The 25,241-nt window shown below is 35.4% G+C and overlaps 1 protein-coding gene across 1 annotated transcript; it reads left to right on the top strand.

The window, feature by feature from the left end:
• The first annotated feature begins 984 nt into the window (after window positions 1-984).
• LOC139689182 (U3 small nucleolar RNA-associated protein 6 homolog) lies at window positions 985-23,804 on the top strand. Its single transcript, XM_071586294.1, has 11 exons — window positions 985-1,510; window positions 2,862-3,047; window positions 3,195-3,410; window positions 7,565-7,701; window positions 9,305-9,577; window positions 10,239-10,500; window positions 12,808-13,102; window positions 14,692-14,882; window positions 16,557-16,671; window positions 20,027-20,197; window positions 23,146-23,804. The coding sequence occupies exons 1-11, from the start codon at window positions 1,151-1,153 to the stop codon at window positions 23,379-23,381; spliced, it is 2,442 nt and encodes an 813-aa protein (XP_071442395.1). The 5' UTR covers window positions 985-1,150; the 3' UTR covers window positions 23,382-23,804.
• The last annotated feature ends 1,437 nt before the right edge of the window (window positions 23,805-25,241 follow it).

Here is a 25,241-nt window from a genome sequence, read left to right as displayed (position 1 = left end):
ATAAGTTTTTTCCGCAATTTACAACATTTTTATCACGTCACATACCTCGTCTTTATAGGACTTGATTTTCAGTTTTTATGCTATTTTCATCAATATTCTGGACTTAAAAAAAAAAACATTTTAAAATAGTTACTCTTGCACATCAGCCTTCGTGAGAAACATTTTAGCTTGGCTTCGTATATTCACATTTAAAAAATACGAGAGATAGTATTAATGTGAAGACAAAGTCCAACCTCAATAAAAATACAATGAATGATATATTTATATCAATAAAGTAAATATGTACACTCAGAATTTATTATTACAGTGGGAATATTATCGGTGTGCATCATGAACACACTCACCGTCTAAACATTAGAATTACGTAATTTGATAATTTTTACCATCAGCTAGAACTACTTAAATGAGAAAGTTGTTCGTATAGAATTGCAAACATATCCACAGTGATATTCCCTTTCATAAAATTATGGCGTCTCGTATGATGTATAGTTGTAGTGTTCTATTTGATTTCTTAACTTACGCTGTTCCTCTTACGTCACGAAACATGTAGTTTAAAAAGATACTCTATCGTAGATAATTTTACCGTTCCGGATTTTATTATCCAAATATAATATACAATATCCAAATAAATACATAATTATCCAAAAATTATGCCAGTTTATACTATGCTCAGGTGCTCACAGAGAAGAACGTTAAATTGAAAATTTTCATGAGTCGAATTTTAAAACACGGGTTGTGCTAGCAAGTGCCCTATAAAGGTTATCGTTACATAAATTAATAAATTGTTTCCATATACCACCTTAAAAAAGCCATTTAGTCTTTGTCGAACTCCAAAATCTGTAGCACCATAACTCGACAACGTCTTCTTTTTTTTAAATCACGCTCAAACCTCCCCGCTTTTTTTCTATTTTATCGTACCTCTTTTTTTAATATGTGATAATAATTGACGTCAGGTGGCAGATCTATCAGCGTTTCTCTAACAATGGTGCGTGTGTTCACGAGCGGTGGCTGTCCACGATGTAATTGAAGTGATGGGTGAATGATTACCGTGAAACATATTAATTATGTTGAGGAATCGGATCATATAACAGTGTTGTGTGAAGTAGAATAGTGTCTACATATAGTCAACGTTCTAAAGATCTGCCTGAACATGGCGGAGTTTGTGGAGTATCGCACGGAGGAGATGATCCCCGAGTTGGAGTTGATGGAAAAAATTCAATTGTTTGATAGACAGGAAGTAAAGAATATCATTAAGAAAAGGAAAGAATTTCAGTACCAAATTCAACGACTAGCCAAGACGAAAGAAGATTATTTGAGAATTGTTCATTATGAAATGGACATATTGCAACTCATCAGAACACGAAGAGAGAAACTTGGAATATTTTCAAATAAGTCAGAAATTGACTATACCATTGCTAACAGAGTGAACACACTATTCAAGCAAACATGTTTAAAGTTTGTGAAAGACTATAATCTGTGCAAGGATTACATCAATTTCTGCCAGAAAATGGTAATTTTTTTACAGCAAGTTAACCTCACGTTTCGATATTGGTAGAGTTCACAACATGACAACCTACTGTTTTTATAGGTGTCTTCAATGGGTACTTTTTCATATTATTTGAAATTTTCTCTTATCGCGACATTTCAGGGTATAGGAATTGAAGGCAAATTTGTTTTCGAAATCCATATGGCACGCGTGGGCCACATTCTTTCAAATTTATTTATATTTGCTACTTTTAGCACTATATTTTCATTGTTATTGTATCATTTTGCGTTAATCCTTTGCGAACAATTTCCTCCAGTTCTTTCGCCGAATGTTGTCATCGAGATTCGAGTTGTTATGAAGGGTATTGTAATTAATAAATATAAATATATAAGGTATGGTATTCATTATTTCGTGGCGGATATGAATTAAATGATATTCACTGCTGCCCCTGTTAGTCATTTACTGGGAAACGGTTCCACGCAGTTATTAATTTTTACATATTCGTAAAGGTTTCAGTCTTGTTAGATTAAATTGTATTTTCATTCAGTAAATCGCGCCTATCTTAGTCCCACATGCCACTCTCGGAGCCGGCCTGAGGACTTGAAAGATTGAATCTAAAGTGCCCAGTATTTCTTTTAAAAAATTCAATTTGCTCTTGTGAGCTTTGTGGAGAAATGCCTGTATCGTTTAAAGAAACTTGTAATATAGTTGATAATAATCACTGGACATTCCAGTGAACAATGTCTTCAAAATTTTGACGAAACCAATGTTTGCTGTGTTTTCGATGTTTGGGAAATTTAACAGGTAATACCCGAGCACCTTTCACTTAATCCCGAAGTGCCAGGGTATTCCTTCGCTGACATGCAAGTGGGCACTAAATTTGTAATGGCAACGACATGCCCAGCGTTACCGCCAGTTAAAATGGTAGTGTCAGTTATTATGGGAGGGCAACGGACAGCTATTTCCCAGCAAACACAAGTGAGGATCACGATACACTTCCCTGAAAAACCCAGGCCTTTGGGGGTTGGAAGCCATTGCATTAACAATCGCACCATGTAAACTGCAGTACATATTGTATATTCTACATGAAAATAGATATTTGTTAGAAAGGCTATAAGACTTCTTTCATTGGTGAAAATTGGGATGATGCATATTATGTTTTCCTTGCCTTTTTTGATGAAATTCTTTTAAGTGTACACATATTCAGTGTATGTTACTGACAGAAGTAGATTCTTAAAAATGTGTCCATGATGAAAACATGAGATTCCAATATGAAGCCACTGTCAATGACCCATGTTTCATTTATTATACAAAGAGATAAAATTGCATTAGAGGTCACATGTGCCTTCAACAAATTAATTCGTTTTACTTTCAGCGTTTTAATGCCAGCGTAGGCCATACCCTGGATATAATGCTTCGTGTACATGGACAAAACTATGAAGGACTGTGGAAGTTTGCATCCCAGTGGGAAATGAAAGAAGGCCACTCAATGGAGAACGCAAGAAAGTATCTTCTTCATGGATTGCGTTTCCATCCGGAGTCAAAGGTCTTATATGCTGAGGTGAGATTTCTTTTTTCCAAGGGGAAATTCTTGGATTTTAAAAAGGTCAATCAAAAACCATCTGTCATCCCCAAACATTTGTGTTTTCCTTACTATAAACAGAAACTCTTATATTCTATTAATCATTTCCGATTGCACTCTGTTTAGGCATTTCGGTTTGAGTTGAAGTATGCTCAGATTCTGCGACAGAAGAAGCACAAGGCAGAGGAAAATACCTCGCAGGCAGAGGCTGGTGGTGAGAGGGCCGCGACTCCCGCCGCTACCACGAATGCCCTCGACAATGTGTTGGAGCCAGAGAGTTTGCTGGAAGTGATGGGACTCTTGGGGAATATTGGAGTTGCAGAGGAAGCTGCCAGGGATGAGGTAAAGTTAAAAGTTTAAAAATAACTCAATTTTAAGTTAGCAAGGGGAACGACAAAAAAAAATATGTCAATCAAAGTTAATGTCAAATAAAATTGAGAATATTTATGTAATTAATTGACCCTCTAAGTGCGGTGGGGATTCCAGGGGTAATAGTGAGAAGTGCGAAGGGTAATTTAAGAAAATGTATCACCTTAGGAAAAAAAACATTATGAAGTTATTTGTTTAGATATCCATATGCAGTTTTTTTTTATTTTAAAATAAAATATTGTAGTTAATAATAATGTTATACATTTACATCATCTGAAAAATAAATGTAATTATTACAGTATTATAAATTTGAAGAATATTTTTTTTAGCAATAATATTTCGATTTTTAGACACAATACTAATTTTTTTTAAAACATTTTTCAATAAAACTACCTCATTTAAATATAAGAAAGAATCAAAAAGACATGTAGAAAATATTATAAATAAATAAAGAAAAACCAGTGAATTGCAAATTTTTTTGTCAGCCTCTGCATAGTTCGATTTTGTTGAAAAGGCTGATCTCACCGAGTCAAATTGGGAATTGAAAAGCATTTAAAATTGATAATAAAAAAATGTGTTGTATAATTGTATGGACTTCACCCTATCGATAGCACAAAAACCATAAATTATTAAAGAAAAATCATTAAGTTACAGCGATTTAAGCAATAGCCTACGCAAGAGCCGATATATCGGCCCGCCGCACTAAGATGGTTAATCAATTCATTTATTTAGCATTAGTCCAAAAACAGCACTTTGACCTAACATTGGACTTCAAACATTGATATAACAATTTGACAATCACATACACCCAAGCCCTAGGTGGAGGAAAAACCACCTCGGTGGGAATTGAACCCGTGACCTCTGGGTTGGCAGAGGGAGACATTACCACGTCGCCACAAGGGTCGGCAAATTCACTGAATAATTATACGTTGCATTTTTTCTGCAAAAAAACTTGATTACACTGCTACCGGTTTTCATTCATGGCGAAGTATAATACAAAGATATTGGGTGGCATTCCCATTTTGCCAATCATGATCTTATCTTCTATTGGAGATGGAACATAGCAGGGACTTTGTTATGGTCATTCTTCACCTCTAGGAAAAGGGACCAAAAATTGACACACCGTAGCTTTTAGAAATACTGAGTGTGTATTGCCAGGAGTTTGGTTAGTGAAAATATCTATTTAAGATACTCACCTCTTATGAAAGTTTTCTCTTCCATCAACAAAGTAACCTTATCCTGTATCCCCTCCCTCACCCCCCACCCTCAATTCAATAATCCTTTCCTTCCTGCGCATTGTCTCCTTCCCTCTTCCGTCTGCCACATCATTATACCTACCCATGCCCCCCCCCCCCCACGGGAAGGCTGCCTGGTAACGGATACTTGCCCTTGCCTCCCCTTCCTACCTCACATTCACCTCCATACCTCACTTTTCCCTCTTAGTAAGAGTTTATTCACTTCCAGGCCATGGATGATATTTTATACCTGATGATGTAACCTATGAGTCGAAACTGGTAGTAGTGTAATTAATTTTTTTGTTAAAAAAGAAAAAGTTAAATTATTCAGTGATCATGAATTATCACAAAGTTAAGCCTTAAAACATCAAATTCATTGAGAATATTTTTTTAAATGCTTATTTTTATGTTTTTAATATTGGTATGTATCACCGGATTAAATTAATTGAACAATACGAACACATTGTTTCTGCAAACAGTTCAATCAAATCCATACTAAAAAGAAAGACTCGTACTTTTCCACAGATTTTATTATACGATACAACGCGTTTCACCGACTTGCGGCATCATCAGCTATATACCCTCTGTCCTGTGGGTATATATTCTTGCTCTGTCTGTTTTGCAAATTTGTACCTGATGATGCCGCAAGTCGGTGAAACGCGTTGTACCGTATAATAAAAGCTGTGGAAAAGTAAGAGTCTTTCTTTTTAGTATGGATATTAAATACTTCCACGAAGTGAAGCCTGAAACAATAGAATAGTTCAATCAAAGGTAAATAAGGGTATGCCAAAGTAACACTTAAAATTCATCAATTTCAAGGCATTAAAACATCATTTACCTTGACCGGGATTTGAACCTGGATCATTCAATATCAGACCGATTGTTTTAGTCAATTAAACAAACAAGGTATTGTCTATATCTGTGAATTTTAATCTATTCTATTTCTGTAAATTGGTAAAGCACTCCGCCAGATATTGAGGAATCCAGTTCAAATCCTGGTTGATGTAAAAGATTTTTTTTTTACCCTGTGAAATTGATGCATTTTGATGCACATTGACTGTTGACTTCATTAAAGTTACTTTCATGATATCTCTTGCAGTTCTTTTAAAGTAACACATCTGAAAAGGAATGAGAGATCTGATTTAAGTTTGATAACATATCGAGCACAATTATTTAATGTGGGGTACCCATCAACAGTGTGATGAGGTAGAGACACACATTTTGATAGTTTCCAAATCATTGAGAGCCCCAAGACTTGAAGGAATCTCTCACTTCTTAATTTTCATTATCCCTGGAGTATATATCAGGATTTATGTACAGTAAATCCCTGAGTAGCATGTTGGTTGCTTTTTTTGAATATACTACGACTTCTGGAATCACAATGCAGATTTCTTGTATTTCATTGAAAAATGGTTGAAATAAAACATACAGAGTTAGAGTCTAGACCGCAAAACTTTTGGATTGAACTTTGTAATATATTTTGTGCACATACAATGACTTACTCATATAAAATAATTAAATGTATATACTAATGTGTAATAGTTTAATCTTGTATCTATTGGGTGTTGTATATCCCATATTTGATGACATATAAGATGCTCCCTCATATCATTTAGGTACACACAAGAAACAAGTTTAAACAGTCTGCATGGATTTCCAACATTCCACCAACTTAATTTATTCCTCCTTTTAGCTCTTGTTTCAAGAAAGCCAAATAGATGGCGCAATCTTGGGCCAAAGCGGCTTGCTACTACTCTGTTTCCATGCTCCTTTCATGGTCTAACAGTCTTAGTTCAATAAGATCTGGTGCTTTCCTGGCGTATTTGCTTGATGAAGTTTTCTCGGGTTTTACACTGAGTCAGGGGTTCCATATTGACTGACATTTGAAGCTCAACCCTTACGTCGTCCTCAGGGTAGAACTCACTAATATGGAACCCCTGACCCGGTGGAAGACCCAAGAAAACTTCATCAAGTCTTAGTTTAAATTGAAATTTGTAGCTTAACCTCTTGTCTCTTATTGTAAACAAGAGCTCTCATGGTGTTAAGCCCAATATGGTATATGAAATTCAGGCATCAGGATTTGGGGAGCCTGTTCCTTTCCTTCTGCCACCCGTGGTTTCCCAGGAAGTTCTAAAAATCACATAAAAAATTGCATTTCCTTAAAAAACACATAATTTGGTTGAAGCTGAAGCTACCCAGAAGCATTAGGTGGGAATCGAGCCCGGGCCCTCCTCTCAGTAGCTTGGTACTCTATCCACAGGACTACCACATCTTATTCGTTAACAATAGAACCTTTCAAGATAAGGTTTTCTATTTAAGATACTAATCAGTGACCAGAAGCACAATGAATAATTCGAACTTAAACATGAACAAAACTGTCATTTTCTTAGCTCCTTAAATCGATTCCCCATAGGCAGACATTTTCACCTTTAAAAGCATGCAGGTTTTTCAAAGTGATTAGCTGGCATTAGTTTCACCCCTAAAGAGTCACCTAAAGTATTTGAACACACCAATGCTTTAAGCACTTAGTTTAAACATCCATATTACTATGTCATCAAATTTCATAGAAAAGCAATGGGTAATGAGACAACTTAATTAAATTTGTAATCATATCAATATTGGGTTAATTTGTATTTTTTTTAATTTAATTTTTTTTATAAATGCTGTGAAACTCCCATGTTTGCGTTCTCGTAATTTATGGTTTCCCAACTATTCACAAAATTTATATCATATCTCGTATAATTTTTTTTGTTTCTCCAATGTATGTGGAACCCCGTGTTTACACTATTTCATATTCAGTTGTGACAAACATTGGTATTAAATAGAAATTAAGTAAATTTAAATCATTGTGTATGGGCATCATGACCATTCAAATGAATCCCATATTCTTAGGTTATGGAAGGAAAGTTGGCTATGCTCATGTATGACTCAGCCGTGAAGAAGGTGAAGGAAGTTGGATTTATAATCAACTTGCTGTCCATTGCGAAGGAGTACGATTTCACTCAGCACCTACAGGAGAAAATCACACAGTAAGTTCTATAATTATATTGATTGATTTAGTTGCTTGCTGATCTATAATGTAGATGGGAATTCACACATGAAAGCGAATCTTGTGTTTATTCATCTACTGGGAAATGTAAATATTATGGAAAATAGGCCCGCCAAAAGAAACTCCATTATAATTTAAATTGTGTTGATTCCATTTTCATATGCATAAATGGTTTTCCTTTATTTTAATATTCATAGTTAAAGATTTTGCATTTCAAAAGGTGATTTTACGTATGGTAGTAACAGTCGTATGTAATGACCATTGTGTGTGTGAGGTACCCTTGTGGTACTGGGAAGAGTATGAAAATCCTCTTTCTTAATGTAGTATAGAATGCAGGATTAAAGTGGTAGCTCTTCCAGCTATTATTTTACTTTAAATGGTTACATTTGGTATTATAGAATGTTTTTTTTTAATAAAAATCAACAGATACTTGCAGGAAGTAGTTCCTTTGTTTCTTAGAAAATTCTGTACAAGCCAAATGTCAACTGCAAAGTAAATTGTATTTGGTAATATTTTTTGAAACCATTTCTCAAGTAGTTTCTTTTATTATTTTGCTGTGATAGTAGAAACAGTACCTTTCTGTTAACAATTATTGTATTTTGCTGATCAATTTAATGTTTTATGTATATTATTTGTATGTTCACAAGATTTCTGAAAAAGGAGTTCCAGAGTACAGCTTATATGCCACAGACCTGCTTGCAAACATTTAAGCTTAAATATAAACAAGTTAGTTAGCTAGTAATTTAGTTAGTGGTTTCAGGTGTACTCAGAGATGGTGTGGGGGCTAACGTACTGGCTTCCCACCCAGAGGGCCCGGGTTCAAATCCCGGCGGTGTTGAATATTTTTCAGAGGTATCTCGATCCCCACTTGAGGTGGTTTGTGGAGGGCACTTTGAGTGAGTACGCCGTCCGTCAGATGGGACGTTAAGCTGCGGACCCCTTGGTGCCTTTCGTAAAGAGTAGGCTAATGCCGATGCCGGGTTTCTCTCCACCCTTCATCCTTTCCTGTCCATCCCCTATGGCGCAAATGACCTCAGCTGTCGGTCGCCTCCTCTAAATACTACTACTACTCAGTTAATTATTGTGTAGGTCAGTGTAATAAGGAATGCGTTTGTTGCAAAGTTATTAAAGCATTTTTTTATAAAGTCAAATGCATTTTCATCGAGGAAGTATTTGCTCAAAATGCATTATATCATAATATTGACGAAATGGCTTAGTTTTTTTGCCGTGTGTTATCATCAGCAAGGCAAGAATGAAAAGTATTAGAAGTTAGTATATCACGAATTACCGACTCTTTTAAGTAATGGTACCCGCATTTCAACTGCAACTTGCCATACTAGAAGGTCAAATCCGGGTGTGCATGTTTTCCTGGGTAGCACTTTCAGAATTCTGAGTCCCTAATATATTGAGGACCTAACAATCAAACTTCTTCAAGTGTCAGTGCACTGGAGCATATGGGAATTGGATTTTCCTCCCTTGAATTGGATTTTCCTCCCTTTCCTTCCTGATTTTACTCTTTGGTTGTTAATAATTGTGTTTTTAAATCAGTTTTTTTTTAAACAATGATTATCATCCCTTTGCAGTGACTTATTGAACTACTTTCCAAATGAAGAACTTACATGGGATACAATGGCTAGGCGGGAGCTGGAAGGGCTCTCATACTCACCACTTGCCATTGCTCCCAATGCTGCAATCTCAACCAAAGGGAGCGGTTCCACTCCAAGCACTGGGGTGAATATTTTGGGTGCCATGTCATCTGATACCCCTTCAACAGACAATCCAGCTGTTTTGCCTCAGACACCATCCAAGACTACAACTGCTGGGTCAAAGAAGAAGCCACTGAAGAAAAGAATCAGGTGATCAAACTTCTGTTCAATGCTAAATGTCTACATTTTGAATGTTAAGTGAATCAAAAGTGAAAAAATGTTAATTTTTTGTGTTGTCAGATTTTTTTCCAAGTGTCTGAGGACGTCCTAGCTGACGTCTGGTAAATCCATGACCAAATCCTCTTCAAAAGGCCTCTAAAGAAAGATACTTTTTTTCTTTCCATCAGATTTTTTGGCACATATTCTCATGTATTTACATCCCCGTCAAAAAAAGAGTGATAGATCCATTCCTGTACTGGCCAAATTTAAATATTCATTAATTTTTGCTGTAAATTACTGTGCCTCGTCAACCAAAACTGCTGTAATTACTGAATCGGGTCTTGTTAACTAACTTCATCATTGAGTAATAACAAAATGAAACCACTCAAGTCACTTATCCTGCCATTTAATCATAAAAAGATTTGAAATTTAAAATGCTTCGCCTTTCCACGTAAAAAACTTTTATTTACAACCTAGGTTTCGTTATGGTATAACATCATCAGGTCTTTTCTTTACTGGTCAATTTATACGTGCAACACCATTAGAATTGTGCGTCTAGATATTCAGTGTAACCATATCCACTCAACGTTTGGTTGGGGGGTGGTAGGCATTAAGGTTTAGTTCATGTGAACTGAATTCTTTTCTCTTCCAGGAGCTGTTGTCTTGTGTATGATGCAGCTGTGAAAAAATTGGATACTGAGAAGATGTGGAGGCTTTATATAGAATGTTTGTTGGAACTCCTTGGGAATAGCAGTCATGGTAGGAGTAAAGAAAATGGTGCTGAGGGGAATACTGGAAAAAGTGGAAGTATGCCGACCAACTTTCTTCCGTGTTTCACGAAGAAGCTGGTGATTGAGGCTTTTAGAGCTGCTCACAAGGCCCGAAAAATGACGGAAAAGTACTACTTAATGTGGGTGAGTTTATTTCAAAAGTATTGAAATTATTATTCAATTTCAATTTATTTCCCCATTAAACTTCTCCATCCCCCATCCTTGCCTCCCAAAATATTCATACAATTTCAGTGACAATGCAAAAGCAAAATGTTTTCCTAATTGTCCAAGATGTGTGTAGAATAGATTGTTTGATGTGAGGCAGAATATTTTCAGAATGTATCCAATCATGAATTGTATATTGGATCAATGTTTTAAGATAAAATAGTGTAGTTGTATTTCCCCTTGCTCTTATTGGAGCACACAGGCCATAGTTTCAGCGTTGAATGCCATTATCATATATGATGTATGAAGAATACCTTAGTGAACTAAAATATATATACCCTAAATAAATAGGAAGAACTTACGGGCAATGGAGAAGGAAGAAAAATAAGGGGGGATATATCCAAATTGGTGGAAGATCAACGAGAACAAGCTAATGAAAGGAAGGAGGCAGATGAAAGTGAATGAGTGAGGAAACGGTATGGGTAAAGGTTAGGTAGGAAAGGAAAAACTGGAACAGGTGGGACTCTATGTTTATCTAGGTATTGTTTTAGACCAAGATTGTCAAAGTAGTCTGGGCATAAGAAAAATGTTAGGCAAGGAAGAATTTTTTAAAAGGAAAACGAAATTGATGAAGTTGAGTACAGATGCCAAAAAAAAGCTCGTCAAAACTTTAATATGGAGCATAGTTTTGTATGGCATGGAAAAATGGTCATTGAAGCAAGATGGTAGACATAGATTGGAGGCTTTGGAATTGTGGGTGTGGAGAAGGTGAAGTGGAGAGAAAGGAAAATGAATGAAGTTAAAGGCATGAGGGAAGAGGAAAAGGGGATTGTTGGGAGAAATCAAAAGGAAGGAGGAAAGATGGATGCTGAGCATTGGAATGGTGATGTGATGTTGAAGACTGTGAAATACATATTGAGTGAAAACTTTCGGCAGGCAAGGAAGGGTTAAATCTAGGATAGGCATATTGGACAGAAAAAAGTGGGGAAGGATGCAGGAAAAATGAATGGGAAGCATTTTGATTGTTAATGGGATTTTGAAGACTGTTACATAGAAGGGATAATGTTACAGGCCAACAAGGAAGTGGTGGGAATTGAATAGGGATGTTGGATGGAATTAAGGGAGGAAGGAAGTATGCAGAGATGAAGAGGGGTTTATTGTACTGTTTGGTGTCAGGTCATGTTTAGTAATAAAGGCAAAGAAATTTACCATTTTTCAGTCCGTATCGATCCCAAACCTGCCTGAAATGCTAAAATACCTCATAATAAAATAATCTCTATCCTTAGGGTCACACAGGGGAGGAGTTAAATTCAGATTAATGATTGGTAAATAGCAAAAGCAGCATCATTACATAGGTTTACCGTACCTGGTGTATTAATGGCAGTAGTTTTTTGGGAGGGTACCGACAGCTTAGGTCATTTGCACCATTAGGGATGGGCACGAAAGAATGAAGGGTGGAGAGAAACCCGGCATCGGCATTAGCTTACTCTTAACGAAAGGTGCCAAGGGATCCGCAGGTTAACCCATCCGACAGATGGCGTATTCGCTTAAAGTGCCCTCAACGAAGAACCTCAAGTAGGGATCAACAAGGGACCACTGAAAAATATGTTGTTGCTGGGATTCAAACCTGGGCCCTCTCGGTGGGAAGCCAGTTAGCCAACGGACCATCCCGATCCCTTGGTTTATTAGAAATCATAGAACTGCTCAAAGGAATCTACCTAATACAATATGAAGTAAAAGAAAAACATCAAAATTACTAAAATGGTTATAATTACAACAAAGCTTCACAGAACAAATGATTTTTCCTTATTAATGAAACTTTGCCTGTTTTCCTTATCCCTACCTTTTGCTTTTTGAGAAGGTTGTCCACTATATATTGCGCACAGCAATCATAGCACAACAGTATACAATTGAGTTCGCTAAAATATTCTTCACCTTGATATTGGCATGCTCTGCTGAAATCATTGTCAATGTGTTCAGATAAACTGGTGCGGAAATACTGCTACCGTAATAATATCTTAAAACGTATAAAATTTTTCCACTGAGTTGCTGACTCAAACTCACTCATTAGTGTGAATATAGGATCTCAATAAGTGGCAATTCTATTGAGAAAGACACTCGGGGAAAATCATGCCAACCCAAGTTTTTCTACCTTTTCGCATTGCATTTGGGTTATTCATTGAAATGACATAGTTACTTAGCACATGCCAGAGGAAAACAAAATGTCGTCGCCACATTATTCCTGTGCATAACTTAAATATTTTATGCTGAATAATTATTTCGTAGGTTGACATGCTGCAAGGAGACAACTCCCAAAATGCGGCACTCATTGCCCTCAGCTCCAAGGCTGGAACGGGGAAACAGAAGAAGGGTGCCAAGGGAGCAAAGGGTAAGGGGAAAGCCGGTGCGTCCAATGCTGGTGGTGCTGGGAGGGCAAGGAAGAAGGTAGCTCTGGGTCAGAACAAGAAAGTGGCACGAATCCTCGCGGGGGCGACCGAGAGGCTGCCCAAGTCTGTGGAACTGTGGATGATGCGACTGAGGCACCATATGTGCCATGGTGGCATTGGTGCCGGAACAGCAGGTTTGGATTTTTTTCATAATTAATATTAACATAATTAATGATCAAAATTTAAAGAAAAATGGTGCAATTACATTCATCCTCTTTCATGATGACCTTTTTTCTTCTTAAATTTTTTCTTTGACTCCGCTCTCATTTTTGCTATTGGATTAATGGCTTGAAATAAAGTTTTGTTTATAACAGGTGCAGAAAATTGTCAATTTAAGAAAAAATGTGCAATAGATATTCACCTGGAAACATACAGCGGTCACATGAGTTAAAGTTTAAAAAAAATCATATGAAGTACTTGTCTGCAAAATATTAATTTCAATGCTTGAAAATCTTTTCAAAAACCTTGGATCAGAATCCATCATACTTCCTGCATCAGATCAAAACAGTAGTGTAGTTCTTAGTCTCTTCTTATACTCCTTAATCAGATGAAAATTAGAATCCCCCCACACACACTAATCAAACTTGTTGCTCAAGTTAAGGTAAGTTCACTGCTGATGCCTTCCATATGTGACCTTGTCTACAAAACACAGTTAGCTCTTGATTATCCATGTTATTTGATGCATGATAAGGCACAGTTAACCAAAAAATACGTACACAGAACTGTAAATCAAATGAATAGAGCAGAGCATTTCATCAGAATGCTAAACCAATCACGTAGGCTGGAAAATATTATTAATAATTGGCAAAGGATCACTGATATATATATATATTATCATATTTGTCTTATGATACTGATTAAAATGACACAGTAAAGATAGTTAATAACTTTATAGTTGTATAGTAATAACTATGTATTTGCTCATTTTAAAGGAAAATTGAATGGAATTCTCAGGGATAATGGATGAGAAGGAAATGATAATAAGAAAGTATGGATACTATAAAAGTGTTTAAATCAAAACATTAAATACTATCGACAACTTTTGATTTTGTTATCTAAATTATAATCTTTTGAGAAAGCTGAAGTAGTTCATCATTATGAGAAAAATCTGCACTTTTCCACTGATTTATTTGTAACGTACAATACGTTTCAGTTCATCAAACCATCTTCAGGTACAAGACAAGATTCAATATGTGATAAATCATATTTATACCAGTTTGAGGAAAGGGGGAGAACCACTTCCACTACATCTCGCCTGAATCTCTTGAATATTTCATACTATTTTTATTTAAGTATATCAAAGTTTCAAAGCATTAAATGAGCTTAATGGTTATAATTTTATTAAAATTTTGAGGTGCGGGGAAGATAATATTATACTGATACTACTACTACTATTACTACTTCAGTTTTCATAGATGATTTTATGCAACATCTTTAATGCATTTAGTTTGTGTTAGTTTCTGTATAACTTGTGTGTTGTGTGGTTTAATAGCATACAAAATTCCCTGCCTGTGGGCCTTATAAATGTAAAGTGAATAGGCCTTGTAAATGTAGGCAAGTCTGTGCATTTTCTGAACTCTTGTCTCCAATTTGTTAGCATGTAATAATTGCTCTTTCTCTCATGACCACTCTTTCATCTGTTCTCACCGCTAGCCGAAACTTTAAGCGTGAGTGGCTGTGATTATTATTCTTGGCTGAAGGTTTTGTTGTTCTTTATTTTTAGCAAACAAAGGAAATAAATCGACGGACACAAATGGGATGGATGTGGATGCTCCAAGTGCCAGTCAGGCTACAGCAAATGGTCAGACAAATAAGACGCCAGCGACAGAATTGGTGTTTGCCCAGGCTAGCAGTCAGCTTGGTGATGTTGCAGATGCCGTTCCGATATGGAAGGTTATGCTACACTACACTCAGGTGAAGGTCGCGGTTTTTCTTATTATTTATTTTATCAAGGATCGCTATGGTTGAATCTGAGAAACTTTTGAATTTCTGTGTCCTTTTTTGTGTCTTTTTACTTTATGGTTAGTATAAATGTTTTTTTTTTTTTGGTTAATCATATGAAAGCTGTCCGATGTTGAAAAACTTAACCCAAATGAAATTAGTGACAATTTATATGCATAAATATATCCATACAGTAATCAGGAAAAGTGATTTTTAAAAAATGTTATAATCTAATGTAAACTGAAAGGAAATGCTTACAGAGTGTAATATCGTATTTAAGAAAAATAGCCACTTTTATGGCACTAAGTTACATCAACCCTTATTAAACAAATAATTTTAACTACAAATTATTTTTTAGTTACTTAAAAATTTTAACTTCTAAACTGATTTTTTAAATGGAGTACACTTATCAATAATGGACTAATCATTAATGCATATCTTTTAGAAGAGAGACAAATATCTTGTTTTGTTTTGCTTCACCCATTTTCCTTAAAAAGTCAGATGATTACCGAGCTTTGGCCCGTTTGAGTTGTTGTCATAAGGTATGAGTTAGAAGTTGTTGAAATGCATAATTTTCTTGAGGAGATCTTTATTACTTATGAATATTTTTTAATGATTTACTACAGATAATTGGTTTGATATTGGCAGTTTACTACTGCCATAATGCATGAATAGGTTAAATTAGTATCCTCTAGTATGCCTTAACCCATATTAACAAGTAACAGTTGCCTTTCTATGGAATGATTTGGAATGTGAATTATAATTTTTTAATTTTTTTTTAATGATGCTCTGCAAATTCGATCGATTTATTAATTAATATGGCATAATGAAATCCCACATCAGTTGTCATCTCTTTTGTGTATGATGGAAGGGTTTCTTTAATGCTTTGTACCCTGGTATTTTTTTTTAAATAGTCAGTTTAAAAGTAACTCATTTCCATTTTTTTATTATTGAAATTTACTAAATAGGTACATATGTCAGTTTTTAATCCTAACCCTAAAAAATTTGGGGATCGAGATGGTGCGCGGGGGCTAATGTACTGGCTTCACACCCAGAGGGCCCGGGTTCAAGTCCCGGCGGTGTTGAATATTTTTCAGAGGTATCCCAATCCCTACTTGAGGTGCTTTGTGGGGAGGGCACTTTGAGTGAGTACGCCACCCGTCGGATGGGACGTTAAGGTGCAGACCCCTTGGTGCCTTTTGTAAAGAGTAGGCTAATGCCGACGCCAGGTTTCTCTCCACCCTTCAACCTTTCCTGTCCATCCCCTATGGCGCAAATGACCTCAGCTGTCAGTCGCCTCCCAGAAATACTACTACTACCCTAAAAAATTCATACTCAGTGGGAAAAAATTGATTTTTGAAACTTTTATGGTGGAGTATAATGCAATGGAGTATATTGACAATAATATGGGTTGTCCATGGGTATCTTTTCCTTAAAGATGAATTTAAAATTTCTACATATTCTTTTCATCAAGGTGAAATATGAAGTATTACTAATTATAAAAGAAATATTTTGGAGACCACTTTGTATTTCATGGGCTTAAATGTACCATTGATGAATAATCTGGAAGCTCCAAAAGTAGTGGTGTAATAGAAATAACTTAATGCCTAAATTGGATTTCCTGACATTTTTCCGTGTACTCCACAGGCCAAAGGAGATACAATACGTGTTGAATCTCTTTTCCAAGATGCTCTCAAGAGGGGACCAGCCATAGCACTGCCATTCAAGCCACTATATTTAGAGTGGCTTGTACTTGCCAAAGGTTGGTGGTAATTTAAAAATTTTACATCTATAATAGTTTCAGTGTGAAATAAGATGCATGGCAATTTCCTTCTTTGATGGGAGTTATTATATCTCTCCCCAAAATTTGTACTTATGGTACCCTAAAGTGAGTTTTTCTTCTGAATCAGTGCTTTTTTGTGCCCACAGATAACACAGGCTACCAAAGCATATAATTTGGATTGCTAATTTAGGAGCCACAATATTATATATCTGATGTATGTTTTTTTAATTGGTTAAATATTTCTGGGGGTTCAGGTTGATGCCATCTGGAGGGCTTGGGTTCATGGAGACAGCCAGATATATTTTAGTGGCATCCCAATCCCTAATTGAGGTGGTTTGTGGAGGGCACTTTGAGTGAGCAGGTCATCTGTCGGATGGGACATTAAGCTACGGACCCCTTGGAACATTTCGTTAAGAGTAGGCTAATGCTTACGCCGGGTTTCTCTCCATTCTTCATCCTCTACTGTCCATCCCTGATGACGCAAATGACTTCAGCTGTCGGTCGCCTCCCATAAATACTACTACTACTTCAATATTTCTGTTTAAAGAGACCCGTTTCATATTTGCCCCTAATCACTGGTTAATTATTTGCTGGAGACACTTCATTTTTCTAATATCTAAGCTAATGTCTCTCGTGTAATTCCATGTTGTTATTTATGCCCAGAGAATGTATTCTCTGATTTCTGTGACTCCCGTGGTTGTTCTCTCCCATTTAAAACTGCCGAGTGTTTTGATAAATAATCCTTGAAATAAAATTCTCTTTATTTCAACTAATAGTACTGAAAGGTTGTTCATACATACATGTTTGTATGCTTCTTTCTCTCTGCCCTTTGTATGTCGAGAATTTGATTCTTGATGGCTAATGCGGTTACATTTTCATGCTTCTTTCTTCTTACTGATGAGTTCAGATAAAATATCACCCTTCATAATGTATGACCCAAATTTTTTATGATAGAACCTTAAAATCTCCTGAATTCTTTTGATCAAGAATCATTTTTACTGGATATCTTTCTAAAACTTCAGTAATACAAAAGTGTATTGCCTCCGAAAATTGATAGAAATCTTAATTTCCCTTCCAATGATACCAATGCTGTTGCTTTTCGGTGAATAGTGCGTGAGAAGAAGGTTTCTGGAGTAATCTAGGCTTGCTATCTGCCTTTTTCGATAATCACATTCTAGTTGCATATATAATAGTATGTATGTATGTATTCATATGTTATATGCTATGTAATGGACTAAAAAAACTCTTTAAAAACTTTTTAATAGAATTGGTAGAAACTTTTTGAGATTAGATTTTTATTAAAAATGATGAAGCATTATTTTATTTAATTAGCAACTGTTTTTAATTCAATTTTTACATTGCTTCAACTCTGTAACCAAGGAGTTTTAGTTGTATTACAAAGAGAGAAAAATTACTTAAAAATTGAAAAGCATGCCATCACTTTTCTAACTCCCTGCATAATACCGCTTGTAGATATTTTGCTTAAATAAGTGAAAATGAGATGTGATTAAGGTTTATTTCTTAAATTAAATTTATTGGCATTTGGGAGTCAATCTTTAATTGTAAGCCTTTTGCCCTGCAACTGCAATTTCAACTAATAGTACTGAAAGGTTGTTCATACATACATGTTTGTATGCTTCTTTCTCTCTGCCCTTTGTATGTCGAGAATTTGATTCTTGATGGCTAATGCGGTTACATTTTCATGCTTCTTTCTTCTTACTGATGAGTTCAGATAAAATATCACCCTTCATAATGTATGACCCAAATTTTTTATGATAGAACCTTAAAATCTCCTGAATTCTTTTGATCAAGAATCATTTTTACTGGATATCTTTCTAAAACTTCAGTAATACAAAAGTGTATTGCCTCCGAAAATTGATAGAAATCTTAATTTCCCTTCCAATGATACCAATGCTGTTGCTTTTCGGTGAATAGTGCGTGAGAAGAAGGTTTCTGGAGTAATCTAGGCTTGCTATCTGCCTTTTTCGATAATCACATTCTAGTTGCATATATAATAGTATGTATGTATGTATTCATATGTTATATGCTATGTAATGGACTAAAAAAACTCTTTAAAAACTTTTTAATAGAATTGGTAGAAACTTTTTGAGATTAGATTTTTATTAAAAATGATGAAGCATTATTTTATTTAATTAGCAACTGTTTTTAATTCAATTTTTACATTGCTTCAACTCTGTAACCAAGGAGTTTTAGTTGTATTACAAAGAGAGAAAAATTACTTAAAAATTGAAAAGCATGCCATCACTTTTCTAACTCCCTGCATAATACCGCTTGTAGATATTTTGCTTAAATAAGTGAAAATGAGATGTGATTAAGGTTTATTTCTTAAATTAAATTTATTGGCATTTGGGAGTCAATCTTTAATTGTAAGCCTTTTGCCCTGCAACTGCAATTTCAACTAATAGTACTGAAAGGTTGTTCATACATACATGTTTGTATGCTTCTTTCTCTCTGCCCTTTGTATGTCGAGAATTTGATTCTTGATGGCTAATGCGGTTACATTTTCATGCTTCTTTCTTCTTACTGATGAGTTCAGATAAAATATCACCCTTCATAATGTATGACCCAAATTTTTTATGATAGAACCTTAAAATCTCCTGAATTCTTTTGATCAAGAATCATTTTTACTGGATATCTTTCTAAAACTTCAGTAATACAAAAGTGTATTGCCTCCGAAAATTGATAGAAATCTTAATTTCCCTTCCAATGATACCAATGCTGTTGCTTTTCGGTGAATAGTGCGTGAGAAGAAGGTTTCTGGAGTAATCTAGGCTTGCTATCTGCCTTTTTCGATAATCACATTCTAGTTGCATATATAATAGTATGTATGTATGTATTCATATGTTATATGCTATGTAATGGACTAAAAAAACTCTTTAAAAACTTTTTAATAGAATTGGTAGAAACTTTTTGAGATTAGATTTTTATTAAAAATGATGAAGCATTATTTTATTTAATTAGCAACTGTTTTTAATTCAATTTTTACATTGCTTCAACTCTGTAACCAAGGAGTTTTAGTTGTATTACAAAGAGAGAAAAATTACTTAAAAATTGAAAAGCATGCCATCACTTTTCTAACTCCCTGCATAATACCGCTTGTAGATATTTTGCTTAAATAAGTGAAAATGAGATGTGATTAAGGTTTATTTCTTAAATTAAATTTATTGGCATTTGGGAGTCAATCTTTAATTGTAAGCCTTTTGCCCTGCAACGTTTTCATCATATTCCTATGCCGTGAATTTTTCAGTGTGTATCTGTGGGCTTTATCAAAAATTCTAGTGTATTTCATTTAATAATATATTTTCACACTCAGGTATTGCTGATGCACGTAAGGTTTACGATCGAATTAGCGTTCAACCTCCATTATGCCTGGAGTTGCACACCAAGATGGTCCAGCTTGAAGGAATGCAGCCCAAAGTAAACCTGAAGCATGCAAGGAAGTGCTTTGAATTAGCATGCGACCAATTTGGAAAGTCAAAAACTGGTAAGTAACTAGGTCTAGCATTAACTCTCACCCCTGGCTCCTTTTGGATAGGCACTTCTAGTAGAAACTGCTGTACCATATATCTCGTGATTAATGTCCACCTAATTTTGCTCAAAAATATTGGTAAGAAAAATATGGGGAGCATGTGGGCTCAAAAAATGAGCAATGAAAAATATTCCTACCAGTGAGTACAGGTAATATTTAAATTTTTTCAAAATTGATATTTACAGATAATTCATTGCTCGATATGTTGTAATATGAGGGCGGTTCAAAAAGTACCCATGTTAGAAATGGAGAAACCATTTTTTCAAAAACATTTTTTTTATTTTTCAACATAGTCCCCTTTTAGAAAGATACACTTCTCCCAACGTTCCGGCCATTTTTTAACTTTTCCAAAAAATAGGATTTGTCAAACGCTCCAAAATATGCCTCTATCTCGTCGATAACTACCTCGTTTGAGCTAAATTTTTTTCCCGCGAGCCATTTCTTCATGTTAGGGAATGAGAAAAAGTCACAGGGAGCCAAATCGGGTGAATACAGGGGGTGCGGGAGCAATTCATAACGTAGTCCATGCAGTTCATGAAGTTGACAGCCAGATCAGCTTGTTGTCCACTGTGAGCAATCCCGGCACCCATCGGGCCGACAATTTTTTCATCGCCAACTTATCATGTAAAATATTAATTGCCATTCCAGTCGACACACCCCCGGCCTCTGCTACTTCGCGCACTTTCGTTCGTCGATCAGCGAGAATCATGGCGTGCACTTTTTGAATGATTTCTTCGGTAACCACGTCTGCCGGGCGTCCTGGTGGCTCCTCATCAAAAACAGATGTTCGCCCACGTTTAAATTCGTTGAACCAATATCTAACTGTGGTCATAGATGGCGAAGTGTCCCCATGAACAGCATCCAACTTTGCTTTTATCTCCTCGCATTTCTTCCCATCCAAAAACAAAAAGCGAATTACCGAACGATAGTGCTCTTTTTCCATCTTAGCGAAAATCGCGAAAAACGTCTTGCTCGAATGGCTGCCAAATCCAAACTAACCTTTAAATGTCTGAAATTTGTTTCACTGTCGTTTGATAGATGGCAGCACACAATGATATCATAAACTTCCCTCAGGAACGCCCTTTGTCGTCAAACACGGGGACTTATTGAACGGCCCTTGTAGCTGTTGATTTAATTCACTTACTTTATATTCATCCATGTATACGTACCATGGGAATAAAAAATATCTGTTGTAACCTTTTAGCTGCAGGAAATATCCTTATATGGTACATGTGCATGGGCAACTGAGGGAGAAACTATCTTGTACGTTTGACCATCTCTCACTCCCCAGGACCCAGAAGCGCTTCTTCTCTTCATGGTCCAAACAGTTCCTTACAAAAAGTGGGCTTAAACTCCCTCCTCCCCCAAACTATTCCCTCCTTCATTTGGGCTTGAATTCTGCCGTCGTGAGATATGATCATCCTTTCCAACTGCTTGCCATTTTTCAGTTAGTAAACATTAAATGAAGCTGAAAATCATTTTGAGTCTTGCTGAGTTTTGGTGTCTATTTGATGTGATTATCTCAAGGAAAATATATGTTGCGTGTTTTTTAAATTTTAGGATTTCATTTATAAGATTTATTTCATATGGAGAATGGTTTGTATGGTGCAGAATCATGGTCATTTAAGTAAGGTGATGGGTGCAGATTGGAGACTTTAAGAATAGGCAGTACGGCAGTTCTGTGTTAGTTGTTTAGACAAGGCATGAAAGATAATGTGAAGTTTCTTAAAAACATTTCTTGATTGTTTTGCGCTGTGATATAATATTTTTCCCTCAGCAAGTTCATTCAAGTACTTCACTCTCTCAATTTTTGAAATTTAATTTATAAAAATATATTTATGCATAGGTTAAGAAATAACTCTTTCGATATCGAAATAGTACAGCCAGACACTTTTGTATAACAAATCATTAGATTTTTGTTTGTTAAAATATTTCTGTGAATTTAAGACTTTATTTTTTTTAAGAATGTGATTTAAATATGTAGTCATGAATTTTTTATTAAAAAAAGCAACCTCTTTAGAATTTTAATTTATGGTATCTTCCGGAATGTAAACGGTCTCCCTAAAATGAAACTTGAGAGGAATGGGAGAGGGTGTGCTATATTTGAGAGGGAATTATATTCAGAGAAATACAATACTCATCAAATTCAACTCGGAAACAGTATTATCTATTGAGTCGGAACATCTCAGCTGTTTCTAGAATATGGCAGAGAATAATATTCTAAAATGTGATAAAAGAGACTTCTTCCTAGTATCACAATAGTTAAAATCTCATCTAAGAGTTTACCATAAATGGCTCCATGGATAAAACTAAGTGCATTGCTAGAGTGTTAAATTGGGGACAATTTATCGTGAAATTTGTTTTCATATTGATGAAACCGTTAACAAATGGTAGGTTTATTTTTGTGCTCGGTTTAATTCAAATTGATCGTGAAAAGAAAGTGAGAATAAACATTCCAAGAAACTGCGGGAGATGCTGCAACAGTAACTTTTTACGGAGTCATCCGCTAATGTGCATTTCAATGCAATAATTTCACAGTGTAAAAATCATTTGCCTTGAATGGGATTCAAACCCAGATCTTTACCCAGATCCCCAAAATTTCAGAGTTTAAGAGGATGCCTTGATAGTTTTACTGGCTAAAGCGCTCTGCCGGACATCAAGGGATCCATGATTTTTACACTCTAAAATTGTTGCATTGAAAATGAACATGTTGTTAGTGTGTCTATAATTAGTTTTCCAGGCAGGTGTCAAAAATTATCACATATGCTGCTTGGGAAACATAATTTATGATGTATTCTTTATTATCTTACAACAAGCATTATTTTGAAAGTTATCTCTCCTGTTATTTTTTGGGCTAAATGAAGAAGTTGACTTCTCAATATGCTGAATATCTTTTCTTATAGATGTCTGGATGGAATATATCAAGTTTGAGATGCACAAGGGTTGTCCAGAGAACATCACACAGATTTATCAAAGAGCTCAGGAAACTTTAGATGATCTCAAGAGTGATTCCTTTGTCTCAGAGTTCAACATCTTAAAGACCTTCATGGGTGCGGCTCTTACACCATCGAATGGAGGTGTAAATCAAATGCAGAACAATAGTATCATTGGAGGGCCAACTCCAATGGTCCTTGGTTAATTCATATTCAAGTTTCATTGAATTGAGTTTCCTCTAAATGACATTTGTGTGTTTCTCTCAATGACAGTTTATTGTGATATATGTATGTATATTTTAATATTTTTCTGAGCATTTATTTGAAAATATAAATATTAATTTTCCATCATGGTATAAATGTGATATTCATTGTGAAAATGGGCCTGAATGTATGTGTAAATTTCATGTTGTTAATGTAATGTGGGGTTTAGATGGAAACTATATTTTAGTTTCATTAAAAATGCTGGAAATTACAACATTTGTCTCAAATTATTTTTTTAAATATTGAATTAACAAGAATTGTGAAAAAATGTTGCTGGTTAATGCACAATTGTTTATATTGTTCGATTATTGTCGATGTTTATAACAAAATGCTTTAATATAAAAGTTATTGTCCAATATCCTGAATCTCCAATTATATATTACTCTTCATTTCATTCCCACATTGGATGAACTTTGTCAGCTATCAAAAAAACTTAAGTGTTAAGTTCAATGATGATGGCTTCCTTATGTTATGCTTTCTAAGAAATACGTTAAACTCTCGATTATCCATGCTTTTGGATGCATAATAAAGTACAGGTAACCAAAATTTCAAGAACTCAGAACTGCCATCAAGTGAATAAGAGCCGAGCATTTTGTCAGAATGCTAGTTGATAATTATAGACCGGTAAGCTTGACATCAGTTGTATGCAAGCTATTAGAAAAGATAATGGCTGATTATCTCTGGGACCTTAATTTAATTTAATTTTTGGACCCATTTGACCAATGGTTTCCTGGGTCCACTTTTATTTTACTTCACAGTTAGTTGGGGATTCCTTTGAATCTTAGTTCCCCTTTTTACAAAAAAAAATAATGAGACAAAAGGAAACAACATACATAACAAAACAGACAAAAATAATCAGACATAAGGAAAGTTTTTCTAAAATTTTAACATCTACAGGTGCTTATATATGTTGGGAGTTAAACTAATGATAAACAATTCAAGAAAAAAAAATCACTCAATAGACAAATGGGAGAATACATTGCTACATTTTACACAAAATATTTCCCAGTTAGTTCGCTTGTTGTGGTTCACTATTTGCTGGTTTTCTTATTGCAAATTTTCCGAGCAGGTTATTGTTGTTCTTTAGGCAGAATGTAATCATTTCCCTAAAGCTCGTTAGCTTCTCTTCCATATTGTTCCATAAGAGTTGCCGCTCTGTCTCATAGTAAACACAATCCCCCACTCTGTGTTCTGCTGTGTCTTCTTTTCCACAGTTACACAGAGGGGTAAAACATTTCCCTATGAAGTTTAAGTAGGAGTTAAAGTTTCCATGTCCGGTTAACACTTGTGTGCTTGCTGATGTGTGTTTAATATTTAATTTAATCCGGTCATCTATGTTCGGAAATATACGGTGTGTTTTCCTTCCCTTTTCTGTTCTGTTCCATTCGTCGTTCCATTCTCTATGTGTTTCCTGTCTCAGTAGTCTTTTTAATTTTGATATTTGTACTGCATTTTCTGCATCTAACGAGAGGTTGAAATACTCTATATTTAATTTTTTCCTCGATTTGTTTATAGCAATTCTTTCCCAAATTCGGTATTTTAGAGGTGGAGTTGCAGCCACAATACAGAGTGCGTCGCAGCTCACGGTGGAATAGCTGTTGCACATCGCTATCAAGCAGGCACGCTGTGTCTCCTTTAGCTTTCTCTCGAATCTTGCGAGATTGACTCTACGGGACCAAATTTCGCACCCATAAGTGACAATGGGTATTACTACTCCCTCATAAATGTTTTCCATCGGTTTGAGGCCATATGTACAACGGCAAAGCCTTCTTATGGCACCAAAGATAGTCTTAACCTTCGAG

Source organism: Hetaerina americana, unplaced genomic scaffold, assembly GCF_022747635.1.
Source record: "Hetaerina americana unplaced genomic scaffold, ioHetAmer1.1.p SCAF_1, whole genome shotgun sequence".
NCBI classification, from domain to species: Eukaryota; Metazoa; Arthropoda; class Insecta; order Odonata; family Calopterygidae; genus Hetaerina; species Hetaerina americana.
This window is presented reverse-complemented; position numbering and strand designations above follow the sequence as displayed.

Coding starts and splice junctions, on each gene's coding strand:
- LOC139689182 (XM_071586294.1), top strand. CDS start 1,151: ATGGCGGAGTTTGTGGAGTATCGCACGGAGGAGATGATCCCCGAGTTG. Junction 3,411..7,564: donor AGGAAGCTGCCAGGGATGAG/GTAAAGTTAAAA, acceptor CCATATTCTTAG/GTTATGGAAGGAAAGTTGGC. Junction 20,198..23,145: donor ATTTGGAAAGTCAAAAACTG/GTAAGTAACTAG, acceptor CTTTTCTTATAG/ATGTCTGGATGGAATATATC.